The sequence below is a fragment of the Pseudopipra pipra genome, chromosome W, assembly GCF_036250125.1.
Source record: "Pseudopipra pipra isolate bDixPip1 chromosome W, bDixPip1.hap1, whole genome shotgun sequence".
NCBI lineage: Eukaryota > Metazoa > Chordata > Aves > Passeriformes > Pipridae > Pseudopipra > Pseudopipra pipra.
The window spans coordinates 44,053,768-44,075,250 of record NC_087580.1 but is presented as its reverse complement, the minus strand read 5'-3'; the positions used below and the strand labels follow the sequence as shown (position 1 = coordinate 44,075,250).

Below are 21,483 nucleotides of genomic sequence, written 5' to 3'. Positions count from 1 at the left end.
TGTTGCAGGGGGGCCCTGCAGACTGTCAGGGCCATCCTGCGTCCTTTCTCAGAAGCATCAACAGCATTACAGATAGTGTGTCTTTAGGCCTCCTGACTGGAGACCAGTGTACACCAGTTATGTTGATCAGTGTGGCCGGGGCTGTGATGTCGTTTCAGGGAGTCCTTGTGTCTTCTTTTTGGGGCTTCTTTCATGCGGCAGTTGGTGGCAATATTCATTGTGAAACAGCTAGTCCTTCATCCTTGGGATGTGCCCTGCCTGTGGCAGCTGTGTTTTCAGAAAAATGTCCTCAATGCTTGTGACTACTGCTTGTTCTGTACCAGACGTATTGATCACATAATCTGACTGGTGGATGTTTAGCATTGTACGAAGGCAGCGTGGGTTAAGTGCCTTGTTCATCAGCCATTCTAGTAGCACAATTGTGAGATTTTGGGATTTTTTGTTCATGTTGCAGTCATTGATGCTAACTGTACGAGGCAGATTTGTGCTATGGTGTCCACACCTTATCCTCCAGTGACAATTCCTAAAGGGACACGAATAGCTTAATTTGTATCTTTTCTGAGTTGTGTTCCCCAAACAGAGCCTTGTGAGCATCGGGATGGAGGATTTGATTCTACTGATGCACCACAAGTCTTTTGGTCAGTGCTGATCTCTGCACAACATTCACAGCTGACCTGCGCTCTCTACGATACTTGAAGCTTGCTGTCAGTTGTCCAAGTGGACGGACTTCTGCATTCGGGACCTGATGTAACTATCATTACGCGGACATCCTGGCCAGCCTCCTGGTCTGTGGTCACGCCAGAGGTTTAGGTTGTGAGACTAGGAGGTACTGCTCAGAATTTTCTTTTAGAACATACAGATCCTGTGTGATTTCAGTAGTGGCTCATACCTACAGAACAGTTGTTGGCTCTAGGACAGCTTGTTAAAGACCAGCTTGATGTTGATCACATTGAACCATCTCAGAATCCTTTAATCACCCCTGTCTTTGTGATAAAGAAAAAATCTGTGACATGAAGACTATTGTATGATCTCAGACGGGTGGGGCGGTCATGGTTACCATGTCAGCATTGGTTTATTGACCCCTTCTATGCTTTCTGCTGAATAACCCATTGCTATTATTAATTTGACAGGTTGTTTTTTCACAATCCGGTTAGACCCCAGTTATAGAGAAGAAAAAATCACATTTTCAGTTCCATCTATTGATCATGCAGAACCTTACAAGTGTTATACATAGAAAACCCTCTCCCAGGAAATGAAGATATTCCTATAATTTGTCAGTGGTTTATGATTCCAACATTGTCTCCTGTAATTTTCTGGCTGTCTTTTGTTGTCATTATATAGGTAATATTTCTGCTGGCTGTGGCTACTGAGGCTCAGTTGGGTGTGTTGGAAACTGAAACCAGAAAGAGTCTACAATCCTTTGGCCTACTAGTTGCTCCTGAGAAGGTTCAGCGAGAGGAACCTTGGAAGGATTTAGGGTTCAAAAAATTACACAGAAAGCAGTTATTCCTCAGCCAGTTCAATTAGATATTGATGTCAAGAATTCTTACTGACGTACAAAAGCTATGAGGGTCTTTGAATTGGATTAGGTCCTATTTGGAAATGGTAAACACCCAGCTGGCACCTCTATTTGACCTACTCAAATATTCTGACAATCCTCAGGAACCAAGGGAACTGACTAAAAGAGCAGTTCAAACCATCCAGCAAGTAGAGCAGGTTTTATATTCTAAATTTGTTTCATGAATTGATCATTGCTAAATTGTCTAATTTTTTATTTTTGCAGATCACAGTGTTTCTTTTGGGGCATTGGTACAGTGGTTTGACCATTGGTCTGATCTACTGCACATCATAGAGTGGTTATTTTTTGCCTTATCGGGCTCGAAAAACTGCTCCTGGATTGTTTGAGCTCATAGTTCAAATCATCATTGAGGTTAGAAGAAGGTGTGTAGAGTGTTCTGGCAGAAATCCAGCATGCATTGTTGTACCTGTACAATCTCGATACTTTCAGTGGTGCCTTGAAGACAAATGTGACTTGCAAGCTGCTTTAGCTGGGTTCCACAGCCAAATTTCTTATCATTTACCTTCACATTCCCTTCTTAAGATTTTTTTTAGGGAAATTCCAATTGGATAAAAACACTAAGCAGTGCAGAGCCCCTTGATGGTCTTACAGTCTTTGCAGACGGCTCGAGGAAGACAAGTGAAGCTGCAGTAGCATGGAAAGCAGAATGTGGATGGCAACATCAACTTGTTCATCAAGAGGGTTCTCCTCAAATTGTGGAACATCGAGCTGTAACTCTTGCTTCTCAGTTATTTCCTAATTGGTCTTTAAATGTTATTACTGATTCTGCATATGTTGTTAATTTATTACAGCAACTCTATCAGGTAGTGTTGCATTGTCCATCTCCAGGTCTTATTTTTCAAGTTTTGTTTGAGCTCTAGAGAACTCTTTTGCAGAGGCCTGTTCCTTATTTTGTGCTACATGTTTGTAGTCATACCTCTTAGCGAGGTTTCTTCACAGAGGGTAATGTCCGAGCAGATGCTTTTGTTTTTGCTGTCGCTTCGAGACTTGTTCCTAACATTCACCAGCAAGCTGTCTTGTCTCATTAGTTTTTTGTTATTATCAAGGTGCAGAAGCTTTCAGACGTCGATTTGACTTGACTCATTCTATTGCTCACTTAATTGTTGTCTCCTGTCCAGACTGTCATGATGCCTATACTCTTGTCCAGAGTGTCATAATGCCTATACTTCTGTCTATTTTGGTACTAACCCTCGAGGCCTTAAGGCCTTACAGATGTGGCAATCGGATAACGCTCATGCAAATGAATTTGGTAATTTAAAGCATGTCCACGTGTCCACTGACATGTTTTCCCATGTGGTGGTTGCTAATGCACATACTAGACAAAAAAGCCATGATGTCATTAAACACTTCTGTTGTGCTTTTGATACATCTGGACCACCCACTCAAGCGTGGATGAACAATAAGCTGTCTTATGTCTGTCCATCTGTCGAAAATTTCTTTGCTTTGTGGAGGATCACTCGTGTTACGGCTATTTCACATTCTTCTACAGGACACGTTATTGTGAAAAGAGTGTATGGTACCCTGAAGCATTTGCTTCAAAACAGAAAGGAGGAATGAGGGGATAACCCCCTCAGTCTCTAGGCTAGACAAAGCTCTGTATGTCTCAAACCTTTTGACCTTCTCTGGCGATTGTCTTTATTTACCTTCTTTTAGAGTTTCAGGAAAAATATGCTGTGCTTGACAAAAAGCCTCCTCCAAACTGATAATCTTGTGATTCCTGTGAGAGCTGAGGACTGAACACAGCATGCAGATGCAGAACTTGTCTCTGGTCAATGGTCTGATCCACATGACTTGATAACTTGGGGAAAGGGATATGTTTGTCTCTACAGATAATAGTCCTTGCTGAATACCTGCGCGGTATGTACGTCCTGCTGTTGGTCCTGGAAGTCGTCAGTGCAGTTCCTGACCTGTCAAAGTTCACTCCATGGCATAGTCGAAACATCTGGGTGACTCTAATGAAAGAACTGAACCACACGACCTTTTGTGCATCACTGGCGTATCCAGAGTAGGCATTTCACACCTGTCTTGTTGGTGTTCCTCTGGGTGACACGGAAGCATCTCTCCTGGTGCAGGATGTCAGCCAACGGCGTGACTTATTGGAACGGGACTGTCATACTGTGCCTGGGTGTCGTGATCGTGTTGATAGCTAGGATGATGTATTGTCTGTTAACACTCCACTCAAAAGTTAGGTATTTTAGAGTCACTGTTTGTAAAAGACTGTGTGTATTTTAATCATCATGTAGGTTATGACATAGAACGAGCACGTGGTGAGTCTATGGTACGGGATGTGTTCCCTGAACTGTCTTTCTATAGAAATAGTTCCTTCTGGTGTCGGTAAGAATCCGACTTGGAGTACTCCAGCAGTGAGTGCACCTTGTTGACTCCCTATGGGAGTGTTTCTTCTGTGTGAAGATAGAATCTAGCCAGGAATCCCTGCACAGCCATTAGGGGGGCCTTGTACATCTAAAAAGTTGGTGGTTGCGGTTGTGTTGCTGATGCTGCCTTGTTTAGTATCGCTCCTGCAAAGGGCCCTGCAGGATGCGATGCAAGCGGCCTTTGTGGCACAATTACAGACAGGGGGAATTGTGGGGTGAAGTCACAGCCCCAAAAATGAAGTTTGAAGGATTTGGAGTGTTGCAGAGTGTTAGGCCATTTCCCATGAGAGCAGTGGAGCTATTAGATAGTTCCCATGGACACAGCCTTGAGCTGTGTGGCTGAGTGCAGGTGCCACATTCCTGGATGTTGTTGTAAGAATATGTTTGTGTTGTGTATGGGAAAGTAGAGGTGGGAGAACTGAATAAAAAAAGCTGCCTGCTACTTGAGTGGGCAGACATCTCTCTGGTTCTTCATCCTAGTGTGTCTCTTCATCCTAGTGTGTGTGTTGCGTCTTTCTTCCCCCACAGGACCGGGACCCTTTCGACAGATACCCAGCGACACCTTAGTATCTAAAATCTGTCTCCCATATATGCCTTTCCCTTTTTCATGCTGGAAAGTTGTACAGTTTTCTATAATAGGAAAACCAGATGTGGAAGTAAGTGTTAAACACCAAAAAGCTAAACAAAGGTAATGTAATTTGGGTAAGAAAAATCTCTGCTGGCTTCTGTTCTGGCAAAATCAATAGAATATAAAGGAAATCTGAAAATGAACTTATGAGTACAAGTTTCTTGGACAGTCTCATAATACAGAAGTAATTTAACATCTTTCAGAATTTCACTCATCTCACCAAAAGAATGAAGATTCAGTAGTAGTCTATGATATGCTCAGTAGTCTATGATAAGCTCAGTTCCCTTCACTACTGAAGAGCAATCCTGGATTTTAAAAAAGTTCTCATTTAAAGGAGTGTTGAAAAGCATTATAACATTTTGTGACAATGATAGCAGAGGTGTTCAGTTGCATATCTGATATCTGAGTTTTGAGATGTAACAAGAACTAATAGTTTTTGTAGCGGAATGTACCATAGAAACTACATAAAGCTGAGCCAAGTAATTTAAAAGGACTAACCAAGCAAAGTAAAGAAACAATGAAGAGGGGAACTGAGACAGCCAGCCAAGCAATACCAAGTTACTCTATAATCAGGTGTATTGTCTTAAAGAAGGTCATAAAGCAGTCAGAACTTTGGGGGCTCGAGACAGGGAAGACCACTGAAGACCCCTGATGAAACCCCCCCCTCAACCTTATAAGGTATGTATATATGCTAATAGGTGTTGGGAAATGTCGTGAATATGTAACAGGAATGCGGGGAACTGAAAATGAATGGTCGTAATGCTGACATATAAGCTGTAGTGGAGGTACCTCAGTGTGCACTTTGGCGAACTGATTACAAGGGCACCCGGTGTGTTGTGACCATGCAGTGCATTGTAATAAAAGAATGCCTGATTTCTAAAACTCACAGATTGAGTCTTAGAAGTTTCTTTTAAGAGCTGATTTAAGGCAACATATCTCAAATATATGGCTCTGAAAAGAAGATAAAGTATTTGAGACATATTTTGACTAGGCTTCCTTGTGCTTCAAAATTAATTCAAATCTGTAGTTTTAGAAATATTTGATCAGTTTTTACTAAAAGAGCCCTCAGACTTTTTTTTCATGCATTCTCTTTCCTGGACTCTTCCTACCTCCACAAAACAAGAGCAGTACATACATGCTTGTTAGACATGGGACAATCATGTGTTGGTCCCTGAGAACTTTTAACGTGGTGTGAACTGCACTGTGCAGCACCACTGAGGACACATAAGAGATTTCAATTAGTCATGAAAACAAATCAAATAAACTTTGATCAGTTCTGAAAGAAGAATAAGTCATTGTGCTCATCAAAAGCAGGTGACAACCATCAAGATCACATTTAATTCTAAAGCCTTTGTCTTCAAATAGGCTTCAGTTTTGCAATCTATATAATCCACAATATCCATAAGAGTGATTTATTTGTAAGAGGTAAAAAAACCCCAACACCCATGCAAATCCTATTACAGAACAGAGCATCCTTCTCATTCCTTATTGTCTGTAGTAGAAAATTAATCTAGGACAAAGTAACGAAGCAAACACATCATGAGAATTCAATACTTGGAAGGGATAGAAGTCACAGAAGCTGCAGAACGTTACTACTACCAGGTCAGGACAGCTCAGCTGTTTGTAAGGTTTGGTAAAGACTCATATTTTACATGACAAGTTGTACAAAGATTCAGACCTTTTCCTCGTTAATCTTCCAGTGACACAAGTTTCACTGTCAGAATTCATAGGTACACTGGCATCTCTGACAGTTGCTTGCTGCATGATAATTCTGTTTTCAGATACTAAAAAAAGAAAGTGAAGGTATTCAGATAATGTAGTGTCTCAGTTTAATGAGACTGAAGTGTTCTGCTAATGAGGATGAGTTATGAGGAAGACCAAACTCCTCCCTCTAAGCAATTGTAAATCTGAAATTAAGAGGCTCCAACTGAGGAAGTATGGAGAAAGAAAAAAAAATAACAGCCCTTTATTAAAGGATATATGTGTACTGGCAGAACAACAAAAGAACACAAAACCAACCAAACAATAATCCTGTACCCAAAAATCCCCTTCAAAAAGGAAAGAGTTCAGTACTTTCTGCCTTTTGGCACAATTCTAACCACGATCAGCAGGAGGCGCTGTTGGATCACTGGAGATGCAGAGCCTGCAGTTGCTCTGTGTTGGCCAGCAGGGGGCCCTGGCTTGTGGGAGAAGGTGAGACTGGAGATCTTCCCCCCCACCGAGAAGGGGAAGGGGAAAAAAGGGGAAAAAGGGGGCTCTTCCCATGAAACTCACACTGCCTGCAGCTGACCGTGGCCAGGATTTCCCCCCTTTCATCGATGGACACATGCTGCTACCAACACGGGAGCAGAGGACCGAAAGGGCAACCTCCTCCCCAAAAAGTTCCTCTGCAGGTGGGTCAAACCTCTCCGATGAAGTCTGAGCAGGTCTGGGCTGGGAACAGAACATGATGCAGGAAAGTGAAGGCAAACTGGGGCCAGAAACAGCCAGGTGACCAGGTTGAAAACAAAGTGAACCTCGGACCCCTCCAACACACACCTTGCCTGAGTTAGGGTAAAAGTGAAGTGCCTCCCATTTCCGAGGAGAGAAAAAAAACCCACAGTCTTCAGGGGGCCATCAGCTTGTAATGTGGATCTGCTAGCTAGTTCCTTTGTGTGTGTCATTTACCCTAGGCAAACACCTTCCCCCTCCCTCGTTCAACATCTTTCTTTTACAGCGATGCAGGGGAAAGAAAAATTCCCTGCTTGGTTTTTTAGAACAAGTAAACCTATGACATGTAGTCAAATATGACATCATATTGTTGCCGGTGTATTTTGGTGCTGAAAAAAATCTCCAGGAGCAGTTAATTAGGGGTGAGACAAGAAAGGGTTTATTTGCCAAGGCTAAGATGTTACAGGACGCGCGCAGGCCGTGCCTGAGAGGTTACATTTTATAATACCATCCATCCAATCCCAGATGTGCCCACCCTGTGGCCTTTCCTCTGGTCCGCCCCGGGTCCACCCCCTGAAAATGAGTCTGGAGTCTTTTACTTCATCATCTTCACCATCTTCAGAGCACAAAGGGTACATAGTTACCTAATTTTTGACCGTATTCTGTGGTTTAGGCCCTGATATGCTGTTCTGTCAACTGTCTAGGCCTTGCCTTGACAAAAGACTAAACACTTCTGCTGTATTCAGAAGCAGGATTGATATGGGGAGCATAGAATGGGGTAAGAGGGTTAGGGAATGTATAAACAAGGGTGCTGGAGAAAGGGAAAGGAACAAGGGACAAGGGGGGGAGGGAAGGTTGCTGCTTTTAAAACTTACTTATAAAACTTACAAGTCTTACAAATATTAGAAAAATAAAAAACCATTAGGGGCTTAAGGCATCAATATAACATACCTAAGATGATAAAGATCTTGGTAAAGCAGAAAGCTCCTCTTCATTTTTCAACCATTCTGTATCATATGATTCACTGAGGGCTGGAAAACTTACACAAATCTTACAGAGCAAAGGCTCCAAAAAAGCAGAAAGGTTGTTGGTGAACAACAACTCCATGCTGGGTGTAGTGAGTTGCACAGTTCAGAATACACAAAATGCTTTAGAAAAGCCAAAGAACAGCAAGAACTGTCCCTGTATATATCTGCTGTATATCTCAACTCTCATGGTCGCCCAAATAGTCCACTGAGTGAGAACATGCCCACACGCACTCATTGCACCAGAGCAATATGTCAAGGCTTATGGTTCATTGTATAGACCACACATCTTCAATTACAGGCAGTATTTGGTCCCTCTGACACACCAGGTCTTCTTCCACGAGCAAAGGAGCTGTTGCAGTTGTGAACATTACTGTTTCTCAGTAGATTTTTGAAGAACAAAAAATTTCTTTCCTGGTCTTCTCGGTCACATTGCTTATCACCATAAGGCACCAAAGTTGCAAGCTGGGCATTTAAGATCTATGAACTATCCATACACAATTCAACTCCAGTAACAGACACCATAAAGGAGGCAGAATCAACTTTCAAAAAACTAATTTTAATCAAAAAAAAATTCTTGATCAATAACAAGTTTATAAAACAGTGATTTAGTTGCATAAATAAATTGATATCAGTGTATCAAATCAATTGCTTTCAACTTCATGAGCATGTTTACATGGGTAATGAAGTACAATCTTTTTATCTATTATAATAAATAAAATGAAGAGCATGAAATAGTTTTTCTAAACAAAAATACCTACAAACATACCTCTAGCATGTTCTCTAATGAAGGGAACAAGAGACACTGGACAACTTTTGCACCAAAACATAGAAGCTGTTTTAAAAAGCACAAGGATACAGAACCATCAGCTGAAGCAAAGACACTATACTGTAATCAAAGTTGGTATTTAATAATATAATGAATGGTTTGGTAGTTAGATCTCCAGATTGGTTAATTTAAAGCATTAAGACAAGGTAAGATAGAAGGCTGCTTTTGTTTGAGTAATTCTAGAGAAAATAAAATATGTTAAAAAAATGAACGGAAAAGTAGAATAGTCATACCTACACAACTTTCTGTCCTGCACAAAGTCAAAATACCTATGCAGAATATATATAATATATATATTTGTGCACAAAGGTTAGCTTATTATTAGCTCACTGGAAAGGCATAATGTATCATGTCAATCATTTTGCATTTTGTGTCAAAAACGATATTTCTTTAAGTTTCCTAGGCTAGGAGGCACAATCCCCGATTCTGGCATACTGTATTCTTAATGCTAAGGCTTGCTGCTCTGGCTGTGTATTTTTTGTTGTCCCTCTTTACTATAGTGGCTGTTACAAGCATGTGTGTATGTATGTGTATATATATATATATAAAATTTCCCCTAGTAGGTATTGTTCTAACCATGCAGTCCAAAAGGTGGCTCTGCATAGATGCCCAGCATATAGTTCACCACCTGAACCAACTCTGAAGCAAGGCGCACTTTAGTCCTAAAGATAGGTTTTCTTTAAAACCAAGCTACTACAGCTTCAAGTATTTTGCATGACATAGATTTGATTTTTTTTATAAATTAACCTTATACTTTTTCAATATTCAGACATATACTATAATATATATACAGTACAATAAATGCTCTCATACTTTTAAAAATTTATTTTGATAAATCCCTGAGAACGTATGTTGACAGTCGCTAAGTTTCCACATGCACGAGCATTGTGTGCCATGCTTCTGGATGAACAGCACTGCAAAGCCACATGGTCAGCCTTTTAACTACTAGTATTTCATTTGTTGTTTTGTTTAAATACACTGAAATATAAGGATGAGTTACAAAGGAGTAAAGCTGAATTCATTCGAGGTACTTATCACAGGATGGAGGTGTTTTGTTTGTTTTTTAAAGCCATTGCAATATATGTTTTGTTTTTGAGGCTGTGAACATATACAGAAAGAACAGGAGAGTGATGTGGGCTTTTGCCACTTGACAACATATACTCAGTGTAAACCAAACCTTTTTTTAACCTCTCTCTCACTCAAAACAGAAAAAAAATTTAAACACACAAACTTGCACAACATGACAGTTTAGTTTTCAAACTCAATATGACTATACACATATAATACCGGTGTGGCTCTGCTTCTTTAAGTTCAAAAGGATACAAAGGCAGGCTCAAGTAAAAACAAACCACCTCCCCCCTTCATGCATTTTCATTAACCAAACCGCTCACGAACCAGCATCATCAGTTTCTTTTTGCCTTTGTAGATTTGTTTTAGGTTATCAATAAACTGCGTAAACTGCATGTGTCCATCATGAGCCATTAAGAAGGTCTCTCGTGCCTTGCTGAGGAACTCTATAAATTCACTATAGTGTCGTGGGCTGATGTGAGTGAGACGTGAATGAGTTGTATTAATGTAGGCTCCAATCGTGGCATCCAAGAGTTGTCTTAAAGGGGCTTTGTCCAGTGACATGAGCTTACCAGAGTTCCTCCTTCCATGAAGTCCCACCATGCCAGGAGTGGTCAAAGTACACCTACGCAAAATATCTGACAGTACTGTTGCACACTTGACACTTTTGACCACCAGAGGTATTATAACTGCTAGCTCATTTTTCCCAAGGGAGTGGCTGAGCACACATGCCCAGAGAACATCGTTAATGGCAGGGTGTGTGTCCTGATTGTAACTCAGGTTGAGATGTGTCATGGCCAAAGTGGCCAGCTTGTAGGCCCGCATGGGGTAACCGCGGTGCTCCATGTATCGTGCTATAGTAAAAAGCTGCGAGTAGCTCATGCTGGTTGTAGCAGCATCTAGAACAATTTGGTAAGCAGTCTCAAAAGCTATGTGATCCTTTTCACATAAGGTCAGTGCAGAGAGGGCACAGTTTTGAGGATCCTTCATGGCACACTGTAGAGCAAGTGTCCTAGCACTGCCGGCCAGTTTCTCCTGTTGATGGCAGTCCAGATGCAGACGGACAATGGTGCTGTTGGACATCACTGTTGTAGCAACAATACTAGTGGCTTCTGTTGGAGTGAAAAGTGTAAACCAGTTTTGCATTATACTATCCAGTGCATAAACACCTGGGGAGAGAAAGAAAGGATTAGGCACAACTGACAAAACCTAGCAGATACAGACGTTCAGTAAAAGATTATATTCAAAGTCTAAGAGGTTGCCAATACATCGAAGTAGATGAGCTTCATCAAGAAAGGCTAAACCTGATAATATGGTTGGAAAATCACATTAAAACAAAGGCTAACTGTGCAAACTGTAGCAATCACTGAAATACAGATAATAACAAAAAAGCCTGCAAGACAATCTTTTATCTCCCAGTGTGACAACTGAGCTGTTTTACTTGTTATCTAAGAAAATTTGGATAACGAATTCTGGCTCATTTGGTCTCGTCACATCACTCAAAAGCAGCCCTCACACCAAACATTTAAAAGGCAATTTAAACTTTTTAATGTGCATCTCAAGGTACAGCACATGCACAAAAGAATATGAAAGCGTGCCAAATGTCTCATTTAGTAGAAGACCATGGCATTTAATACTAAGCACAACTTTAAAAAAATAAAATAAAAAATCCTAATCCCTATCCTCTCCCAATAGTCTTTTCATATACCTCTTGTATCAAATTGATATGCACCTGAACATCAAGATTCTTATTAGGGAAATACTCTGAGCAATATCATAGAATCATAGAATGGCTTGGGTTGGAAGGGACCTTAAAGATCATCTAGGTCCAACAGGGACACCTTCCACTAGACCAGGTTGCTCAGGGCCCCATCCAACCTGGCCTTGAACACTTCCAGGGATGGGACATCCACAGCTTCTCTGGGCAACCTGTGCCAGTGTCTCACCACCCTCACAGTCAAGAGTTTCTTCATAATAACTAATCTAAATCTACCCTCTTTCAGTTTGAAGTCATTACCCCTTGTCTGATCACAACAAAGTCTGCTAAAAAGTTTGTCCCCATCTTTCTTATATGTCCTCTTTAAGTACTGAAAGGCTGCTATAAGGTCTCCCCAGAGCTTTCTCTTTTCCAGGCTGAACAACCCCAACTATCTCAGCCTGTCTTGATAGGAGAGATGCTCCACTCCTTGGATCATCTTCATGATCCTCTTCTGGACCCACTCTAACAGGTCCACATCTTTCTTGTGCTGGGGACCCCAAAGCTGGAAACAGTGATCCAGGTGGGGTCTCATGAGGGCAGAATCACCTCCCTCGACCTACTGGTTATTGCTTCTTTTGATATGCACTACTGGATATTATCCTAAATAGATATTTTCCTTAGTATTACTTTATTCCTGGCATGTGTATGTGGTGGTAGGGAAGAAGGGGGAACAGTGACTAATGGGTTCCATAAATTGAATCTTATAGCAAACTAGAGGGTCTTATTATTGCTAGAGACAGTTTACACAGATCTGTGAGCCCACCTAAACCACTGTATTGGGTCTGGCTAAGATGGTGTTCATTTTCCCATAGTAGCCCTCACAGTGCTGTGCTTTGCATTGGTAGTTAGAAAGGTGTTGATAACACCCCAGTGTTTTGGTTACTGCTGAGCAGCACTGGCACAGCATCAGCACTGTCTCTCAGCATTCCACCCCCCATCGATAGGCTGGGGTGGACAAGATCCTGGGAGGGGACACAACCAGGCCAGTTGATCCAAACTAACCAAAGGGATGGATGTTCCATACCATGTGACATCAGCTCAGATATAAAAGCTAAAGAAAGAAGGAAGGAGGGGCATTCTTTGTTTATTCTTTATTTACAACAAACCGCTATGTGCTGAAACCCTGCTTCCCAGGAAGTGGCTGGACATCGCTTGCTGATGGGAAGTAGAGAATAAAATCTTTGGGATTTTTGCTTTGCTTGTGTGTCTGAAACAGAGCAAGAATTTTAAATGCTTGCTCTGAGGAAGATGCTACAGACCCTCGCTCTGAGGAATGCAACATTAATGTTAAGGGGTAGCAAAGAAGGAGAAAGTGGTACCTTGCTCCGAGAGCTCTGCCTACGTCTGGTATGTTCTGTTCTAATAAAAGATAACAGAAAGGTCAGCTTAGTAGTCATAAATTAGATAGGATGGACATCTGGGGAAGATAAAGGAGCTGAGTCAAGGGATTTTCGCAAGCCCCCAGCACATAGTCAGGAAAAGTTGAAAAATTCATGACGAAGAAGAGAAGAAAAGTGACCCCTCATGAGACTGAAGAACAGGAACGACCCCCAGAGAACTCCCCGAAAGAATGACTCCACCTCCCCCTCTGCCTAAACCCCGTCTATTATGCATATGCTAATTAGATTGTGAAATTAAATGAATACGTATGCAGAGATATTGTAATCACTCATGAAAATTGTATAAATTGCTTGATTTTTCACTGAGAACTTCGGAGCTAGTTTGTCCAGCGTGAGCTGGCTAGCCCCCCAGCGTTGCTCAAAATAAATACCTTTGCTGCTTAAAGACTCAAAACTGTCTCTGAGCAGTTATTATCTGTCTTTTTGGTTTCATTATCTGGCCCTCCTGGGAGGGGTTAAATTCTCTGCCAGTGCTGGAATCCCAGGGACTGGGGACCCTCGTGGGGCCCCCCGACTGGATCTTCTGTCGATGAGTCTTCCCTATTCCCTCAGCTTCGCACACAGGTGGACAAAGACCTCCTGCTCAATATAAAAGGTATTTATATTTTCTCTTTGGTTTAATATTGCTTGAATTTACCCCATAAGACAAGACAGGATGCTGTTCTCGTGGGGTTAACTAGAAGGGACACCTTCTGAAAGAGGGGGATAGCCCCTATCTGCTATATCCCATATTTGGTTTGTGTTGTGTTGTATTGTATTTGGCTAAATATTGTTCATTTTGACTTGAAGATTTGGGAGGCTAATAATCTTTAAGTTTCCTTTTGAACTGTCTTAAGATTTGGGAAACCAAGTTTCCTTTCGATTTTCTTGAGGCAGGGAACTAGGACCCAGAGGTTCCTTTCGGTTTTCTTCTCATCCTGTTAAGGCATTCCTGGAATGCAATAGTGCGCTGTGTGTTTCTTTGTTTTGCTTTGCTCTACATGTTGTACTGCTCTGTGCTAAGAAATTGAGATTTGTTTATGGGAAGTGACTCTGGTAACCCTAAGCTAATAACTGAAGCCTCACTGGGCCACCTGAAACCTGGGATTAAAATTTGTCCATTCTGCAACTGTTCATTGTATGTGAGAACCCTATGCAATCACTGTAATAGATATATTCTAGGACCCCGGGGTACACAAGAAATAAGGTTAAATCAAACTCTGAATTTGTATTTGTCCTAGTTAGGACAGTTGAGACCAGTTCATCATGGTATGGATGTAACCTAAAACTGTGTATTCTATAGCCTTCCATGCCATTTCCCAGAAATTGTTAGCAGTAGAGGCCTGCGAGATAGGAAGATGTTCCTGTCCTCATACCCTTTTATGGAATTCTCTGCTCTGAGGGAAGGACTGAGCATTCCTGCCTGAACTGGAGAATATATAAACTTGGAGTTTTGGAACCTTTTTACCATTCGTGGGATCCAGAGGAAGACTGCAGCTCACCGCTCTCAACCAGACTGAGACCACCACCCTCAACTGGACTGCAATCACCACTTTTGACCAGACTGCAACAGCACTCTCACCAACAGGTTTTCCCCTCACTTTTTCCTTTGGACTCAGGGGGCCCAAAGAACACCACTCTGTTCATGCCCCAAGGTGCTGGGTTATATATTTGGGTTTTGTGGGTTAAAACCAATTGTTTGTCTGTATAATTGTACTTATTGTATTATTTTATTAAATTGTTATTCTGACTTATAATCTCTCTTTTGAGTTGAGTTCATTTCCCCTGCTGATTTACCTTTAAACCAGCACAGTATTGTATTAGGTGTGGTGGTAACCAAAGCTTGGAAGAAACCAAGGGGGTGAGATTTTATTGCCAAACAACTAATCGGTACGTAATTTTAAGGATTCACTCAAATTCACTGTAAAACTTGTGTTTTGTGGTCTAACTGTGTATTTTGTGGTCTACAGCGACATCTTGTGACTTTATGTGGTAATGCAATCTGACGTCACAAACTTGTGAAATAGAAAATAATTTCAAGAGCATAAAGCATGCAAGTGTGTGTGTGTGTGTGTGTATGAGACGCAGTTTCACTGTGAGGTGATTGAGGAGTCCTGATTTGCACTTCCAAGTTGCCCGCAAGGGCATCGGCCAGAGACAGATGAAGCGAATGATAATTTAACCCATGAAGTGGTGGAATAAATTGAGAAATACTTTGAAGCAGTGGAACAGATTAAAGAAAGTCTTGAGTCTTAAACTAGAGTTCGATTTTATAGAAGAAGCCACTCAGCTGGACAAGGAAGACATAGTGGAAGCTTAGCTCAGCTAGATTTTGAGCAGAGAGCCCAATGACAAGAATTGCTTTGTGTAATACTGTCATTTGTGTGGGTTTGCAACACAATTAGTCCAGAGAGGGGACAAATTAGGGTATGACCCTCTAGTAATTCAGAATATTTGCAATTGGGAACCTGTTTGGGAACACGATCCCTGGGTCAGCTGGCACATTACTGATGCTTGGACAGTTGGACGATCCGGTGAGGGTCTCTCATTGGGAGATTAATATCTGTCAGTGATAACCAGTACATTGTAAACAGATATACCCTTAATAATGGGAAGCAGAGTAAGTAAAGAAATAAATATTAAAACACCCCTAGGGTGCATTTTAAAGCATTGGAAAGAATTAGGTGGAATTCCTGGAGGAAATCTAAATAAGAAAACTTTTTTAAAATATTGCCAAAATCTGTGGCCACTGTATACATTAGATGATGGTGAAAAGTGGCCGCAAGAAGGGAGCCTTAAATACAACACAATATTACAGTTTATGATGTTTCTCCACAGAGAACAAAAATGGGACGAGGTTATGTACGCAGATATGTTTTTCACCTTGAGAAATAAACCCGAATGGTAGAAAAGCTGCGGAATAAATGTCCCACCTCAAGATCCTTTTGTCTTAGCATTGGAAAAGGATCAGAAAAAGCATAAACCAAAAAAACATTGTTGTGACTCTTGCAGCTTAGGACAGCAGTGTCTCAAGTTAGGAAGGAGAAATAGTGATGAGGAGAGTATTTTGGACTTTTAAGAACTACAGTTAACACCTTTTAGAAGAATAGAGCAGAATAGACAAGGATCAGGCAGCCTGCAAGAATCAGGAGTAGATATAGATGACTCGGAGAGTATAGCAGAGAGTGTAGAGGACCCAGAAGAGGGGGTGAGTAGTACATATCGTAGCCAGGCTACGGGACAGAAAGCCAAAGGCAAAACTGGGGTCAAAATAAGATCCAAAACAGAGGCAAGCCACACGATGGCACCATTGCGCCAAGTAATAACACCGACAGGCAATCAGACTAGAGTAAAAGTCTCCTTTTCTGCAAGTGACCTAAATAGTTGGAGAGAAGAGGCCAAAAGATTTAGAGAAGATCCTGAAAAAGTGACTAAAAGGTTTGAATTGATTGCAAAAAAACAGGATATCGACTGGGCAGACATAGATCTGATGTTATCAGAACTGACAGAAACAGAGAAAGAACTTGTAATCAACACAGCTAGGCAAAATGTAGAAGCGTAGATTGCTACAAATGTTTTAAGAGGGGACATAGATGTCATTTTTCCAAAACAAAAACCTAATTGGGACCCAAATAATCCAGAGCACTATGGATTGCTAAAACAATATAGAAATTTAATCTTAGTAGGATTAAGAAATGCCATACCTAAAGCAGTGAATTGGGCAGCTTTGTATGAAGTAAGGCAGGGATAAGATGAAATCCCCACAGCATTTTTAGATAGAGGTGCTATGAGGAAATACACTACCTTAGACCCAGCATCAAAAGAGTGTAAACAATAACTAGTAGGATTACTAATGGGACAAAGTAATCCTGATATTAGAAAAAGGTTACAGAAAATAGATCATCCTGCCAATAAAGACTTAGAGGTGTTAATGAATGAAGCTTGGAAAGTATATAACAACAGAGAGAAAAAGGAAGATATAAAATTAGCAAGGGTAATAGCAGCTGCTATGACCCAAAATCCGAATTTCTCAGGACCAGGCATAAGAGGTCGAGGCAGAGGCCAGATTATAAGGGGAAGAGGAGGCTTTCCCTCTCAGCAGCCAAGGATAGGACAAAATCGGTGTTCCTATTGCCTACAAACCGGCCATTGGAAACGAGACTGCCCTAAGCTAGCGAATAAAAACTCAGGAGGAGCTGTCATTGCTCATCAGAATGGTGAATGAAGGGAACCAGTAGACTGTCCCCTAGCAGATCCACTGGTCAAAATTGGGCTAGGGGAAAGTAAAAAGGAATTAGATTTTTTGATCAACACTGGAGCCACATTCTCGGTTTTAAATCAAGAACTAGTACCTAAGAGTGATAAATTGCTTGACTTTTCACTGAGAACTTCGGAGCTAGTTTGTCCAGGACGAGCTGGCTAGCCCCCCAACGTTACTTGAAATAAATACCTTTGCTGCTTAAAGACTCAAAACTGTCTCTGAGCAGTTATTATCTGTCTTTTTGGCTTCACGTGCACAACCTTTCACTTTTGGTTTAGTAAACTGCCTTATCTCAACCTAATGAGTTGTTTTCCATCTTATTTTCTCTCCCTTGTTCAGCTGAGAAGGGGAGTGATAGAGTAGCTTGGTGGGCACCTGATGTCCAGCCAAGGTCAACCCACCACAACCACACCCAGAGGTCCTTTTCTCTGTAGGACTGTAATGTTTCCTGTGAACCCCTTCACTCATGCAAAAATTCAGCAGTCAGGAAATACCAGATCTTCATTTAAATAAACAGATTCCTTGTTTTATCAACTTGATGAAGTCTCAAGAGTACTTTTTATGACATTAAAGTTTCTTTATGGGATGCTTAATTTAGAATATGTAAACTAATTTAAAGCAGCATTAAAACCAACATTTTATTTGTCAATATGTAACTGAACAAAATAATACCCAGGCACTAATATATGCAAGATAGCTTCAGTAATAATTACTTTAGCAAAGATATAATGGCAATAAAACAAGAACATTGCATGAAAATTTACAGACACAAACCATTTTCTGACTGAGGGCATACAAAGGTAAGCTGTATTTTCACATGCTATTGACAGTATTAATTTCTCAGCTAAGCATAAAGCAAAGAATAATCCAGAGAACAAGCAGCAGCAATTTTGAAACTCAAGAAGCATCTATGCAACACAATCCAACTCAGATGTATGAAAAAAAAGTAAATACAGTAGGGAAGCATACTTTCAAAAAATATTTTTAGCAAGAATTAAAATTGCTCCCTTATCGTAGTACTTATATTGTCCTTTCTACAACAGCGTCTGATTTTTTCTTTTTTTACAGCTACACAGATTTTATTGCCCTCATCTTCACTTTCAGATTCTGTATCCTCATCTTGCAGATGGTAAACTGGAATACAGAAGCTAAGGGACACCTCATCAAGACAGGAAATTTATGGCAAAGCCCAGAACTGAACATAATGTTCTGTTGGGTGCACTATTTTCCCACTGCTATCCTAGTGGTTAGTGGATAGTACTAGTTCTGCCACCTTATTTTCACCTTATATGGTTAAGGATGGGTGCATTAGTGTTTGGTTTGCTTTCTAGTGTAGACAAGAGGCCTGCACAATGTCATAGCCACGTAACAAAGATGCATTACACTCTAAGCTTGGATTTATGGAGGGGCTTAAAAAAACAAAACCAAGAAAGCAAACAATAAGCAATGAGAACCCCTTAATGAGATCTTGTCTGCCACACAGTGGGAGGCAATCTCAGCATTTCATTCACCTGTTTTCTGGTTCATCTTCCCCACAGCTGACAAGACAGTGCTCTCACCAGTCTTTTGGAGCCTCACCCTTCAGAGCAAGCAAAATTGTAGCATAGTGTATCCCATAACCACTAGCCTTTTCTCTGCTGCAATCTCAAACCCAAACCCAACATGGAGGGGACAAGGAGAAATCTGGGTTATGGATGTCCCTACTTTGAAGGGGAAAGAAGTAACACTGCATTAATCAACTATTGTCTCACTTGGCCTGTGCCTATTCTATTACATGCTCAAAAACTCCACTCATCATTGCCATAATTATTGTCTTCTAACCAAAGGAATTTTATAGATGAACAGAAAGTGGGAGATATTTTCAGAGCCTGGGTGCTGACAAACAAGATCAAGCCCTCTAAGATTAGCTGAAAAAAGGCAGAAGCCCTTAAGAAGCATCTCAGAACATACCTATTTCTGTTGCACATGTTACCAACCACCTCACCATTTCCCGTCGTCGCCAATTCAGTGTTGACAGTGTCATCCGCATCACCTATTAAAACAACATAAACAAAATAAAAATTATTCCTCTTGTAAAACCAAGACAATAAACCAACAATCAGGGATTTGAGTTACTCAAATACACTGAGGTTCAAAATGGCAGCCTCTTGCCCTCTCCACTGTTACCTCTTTTTAGCTGATATATCAAAAGACTTGATAAATATTGCTCAGCTATCCTAGAAGAGCACACAGAGAGTAATTCCAACTGTAGGTCCTTCTAGGCTAGAGAAGAAACTGTTTTATTTGGGGAGAAGAAAAAACCAAACAAAACCCCCCCCACCCCACAAAAAAGCCCCCCCATCCCCAATCAACAACAAAGCCCAATCAATTATCAATTGTTTAAATTAAATTATACTGTGTCTCCTCCCTCTTTATATACAAGTATTAAAAGTGGAAATGTGTCAACTCCTGTTTGGAAATCTAACCAGTCTAACTTTTTCCCTATCGGCATTTTTGGTCATTGACTTCAACAATACAGACAGGAGTCAGAGTGTACTGTGATTTGACTGGCTGTTTATGATGAAAAGATATATATATACACACACTTCCAGATATATCCAGATATTCTGGGGCACAAGTTACATTCTCCTCTATACTTCCAGTTGAAGGCAGCAACACTGGAAGAAACAGATGGGCCCAGTCTATTAATACATGGCTCCACAGCTGGTGTCACCACCAAAATTTTAGGTTTTTCACAATGGAATGGCCTATGCAGCACCAGACATGCTGGCGTCAGACAAGACTCACCTTTCTCAGTGAGGGAGGAGAGTCTTTGCTCGGAAACTAGCGGGGCTCACTGGTAGAGCTTTAAACTAGATGTGATGGAGGAGGGGGACAATATCAGGCTTGTCCCTGGGTAGCTGTGGGATGAGAGGTAAAGGTTGCAGGGAAGGGTGCTAGCGAGGGTCCTCTGCTGCTGACTCTCAGATGTGCTAGCCACGCTGGAGCATACTTGCAATCTTATGGAGAAGAGTCAGGGACTCCTGAGGTAACAGAAGCCAACAGAGAAACATCAGAGAATTATCTCAAAGGAATTAAGGGATGTTCCTCTGGGAAGGCAACACAGCTGACAGCCCAGCTGAGGTGCCTTTACACCAGTGCACATGGCATAGGCAACAAACAGGAGGAGTTGGAAGCCACTGTGCTGCTAGAAAGATATGACCTTGTTGCCATTACTGAAACTTGGTGGGATGAATCCCATGACTGGAGTGCAACTATTGATGGCTACATTATGTTCAAAAGAGACAGGGGAGGAAGGAGAGGTGGAGGGGTTGCCCTCTACATTAGGAGGTGGATTGAGTGTGAAGAATTGTCTCTGAAGAACAGCCATGAGCAGGTCAAAAGCCTGTGGGTAAGAATCAGAGACTGAGGCAACAAAGGGAACTTAATGGTTGGTGTCTACTACAGGCTGCCTGACCAAGGGGAGCCTGTTGACAAAGCCTTCTTGCTCTAGTTACAGGAGGCATTGTGCTCACAGGCTCTTGTCCTGCTGGGGGACTTCAACTACCCCAATGTCTGTTGGGAAAGTAGCACAGCGAGCTGTAGGCAATCCAGGAGACTCCTGGAATGCATGGAGGATAACTTCTTGAGTCAGATAATAGAAAGCCCTACCAGAGGGAATGTGATACTGGATCTGTTGGTCACCAATGCAAGCCAACTAATTGGGAACATCAAGATTGGAGGCAGCCTGGGCTGCAATGATCATGCATTAGTGGAGTTTGCAGTCCTGAGGGATACAGGTCAGGTAAGGAGTAAAGTCAGGCCCCTGAAATTTAGGAAAGGAAACTTCCAACTCTTCAGGGAGATAGTCAGTGGGATCCCTGGGGGGGCCTGCCCTCAGAGGCAAGGGAGTGGAATAGAGCTGGCGGATCTTTAAGGAAGTCTTCCATAGAGCACAAAAGCTAACAGTCCCCAGGAGCAAGAAAGACAAGAGACCAGTATGACTGAGTAGGGAACTGCTGGTCAAACAAAAGGGAAAGAAGCAAATGCACAGGCAGTGGAAACAAGGACAGGTAACCTGGGAAGAGTATGGAGATGAAGTATGGTTGTGTAGGGATGGGGTGAGGAAGGCCAAGGCTGTCATGGTTAAAGGAGGTTTTGTATTTTATTT

General features: G+C 41.5%; 1 protein-coding gene across 1 annotated transcript in view; it reads right to left on the bottom strand.

The window, feature by feature from the left end:
• Positions 1 to 9,522: 9,522 nt before the first annotated feature.
• Positions 9,523 to 21,483, bottom strand: part of LOC135405126 (zinc finger SWIM domain-containing protein 6-like) — a 229,463-nt gene continuing 217,502 nt past the window's right edge. The window contains exons 13-14 of the mRNA XM_064639842.1: positions 19,284 to 19,365; positions 9,523 to 11,103 (exon numbers count right to left, since the gene is read on the bottom strand). Of these exons, the coding sequence (XP_064495912.1) occupies positions 10,241 to 11,103; positions 19,284 to 19,365 (945 nt within the window). The 3' untranslated portion in view covers positions 9,523 to 10,240. The remainder of the gene's footprint in view (positions 11,104 to 19,283; positions 19,366 to 21,483) is intronic.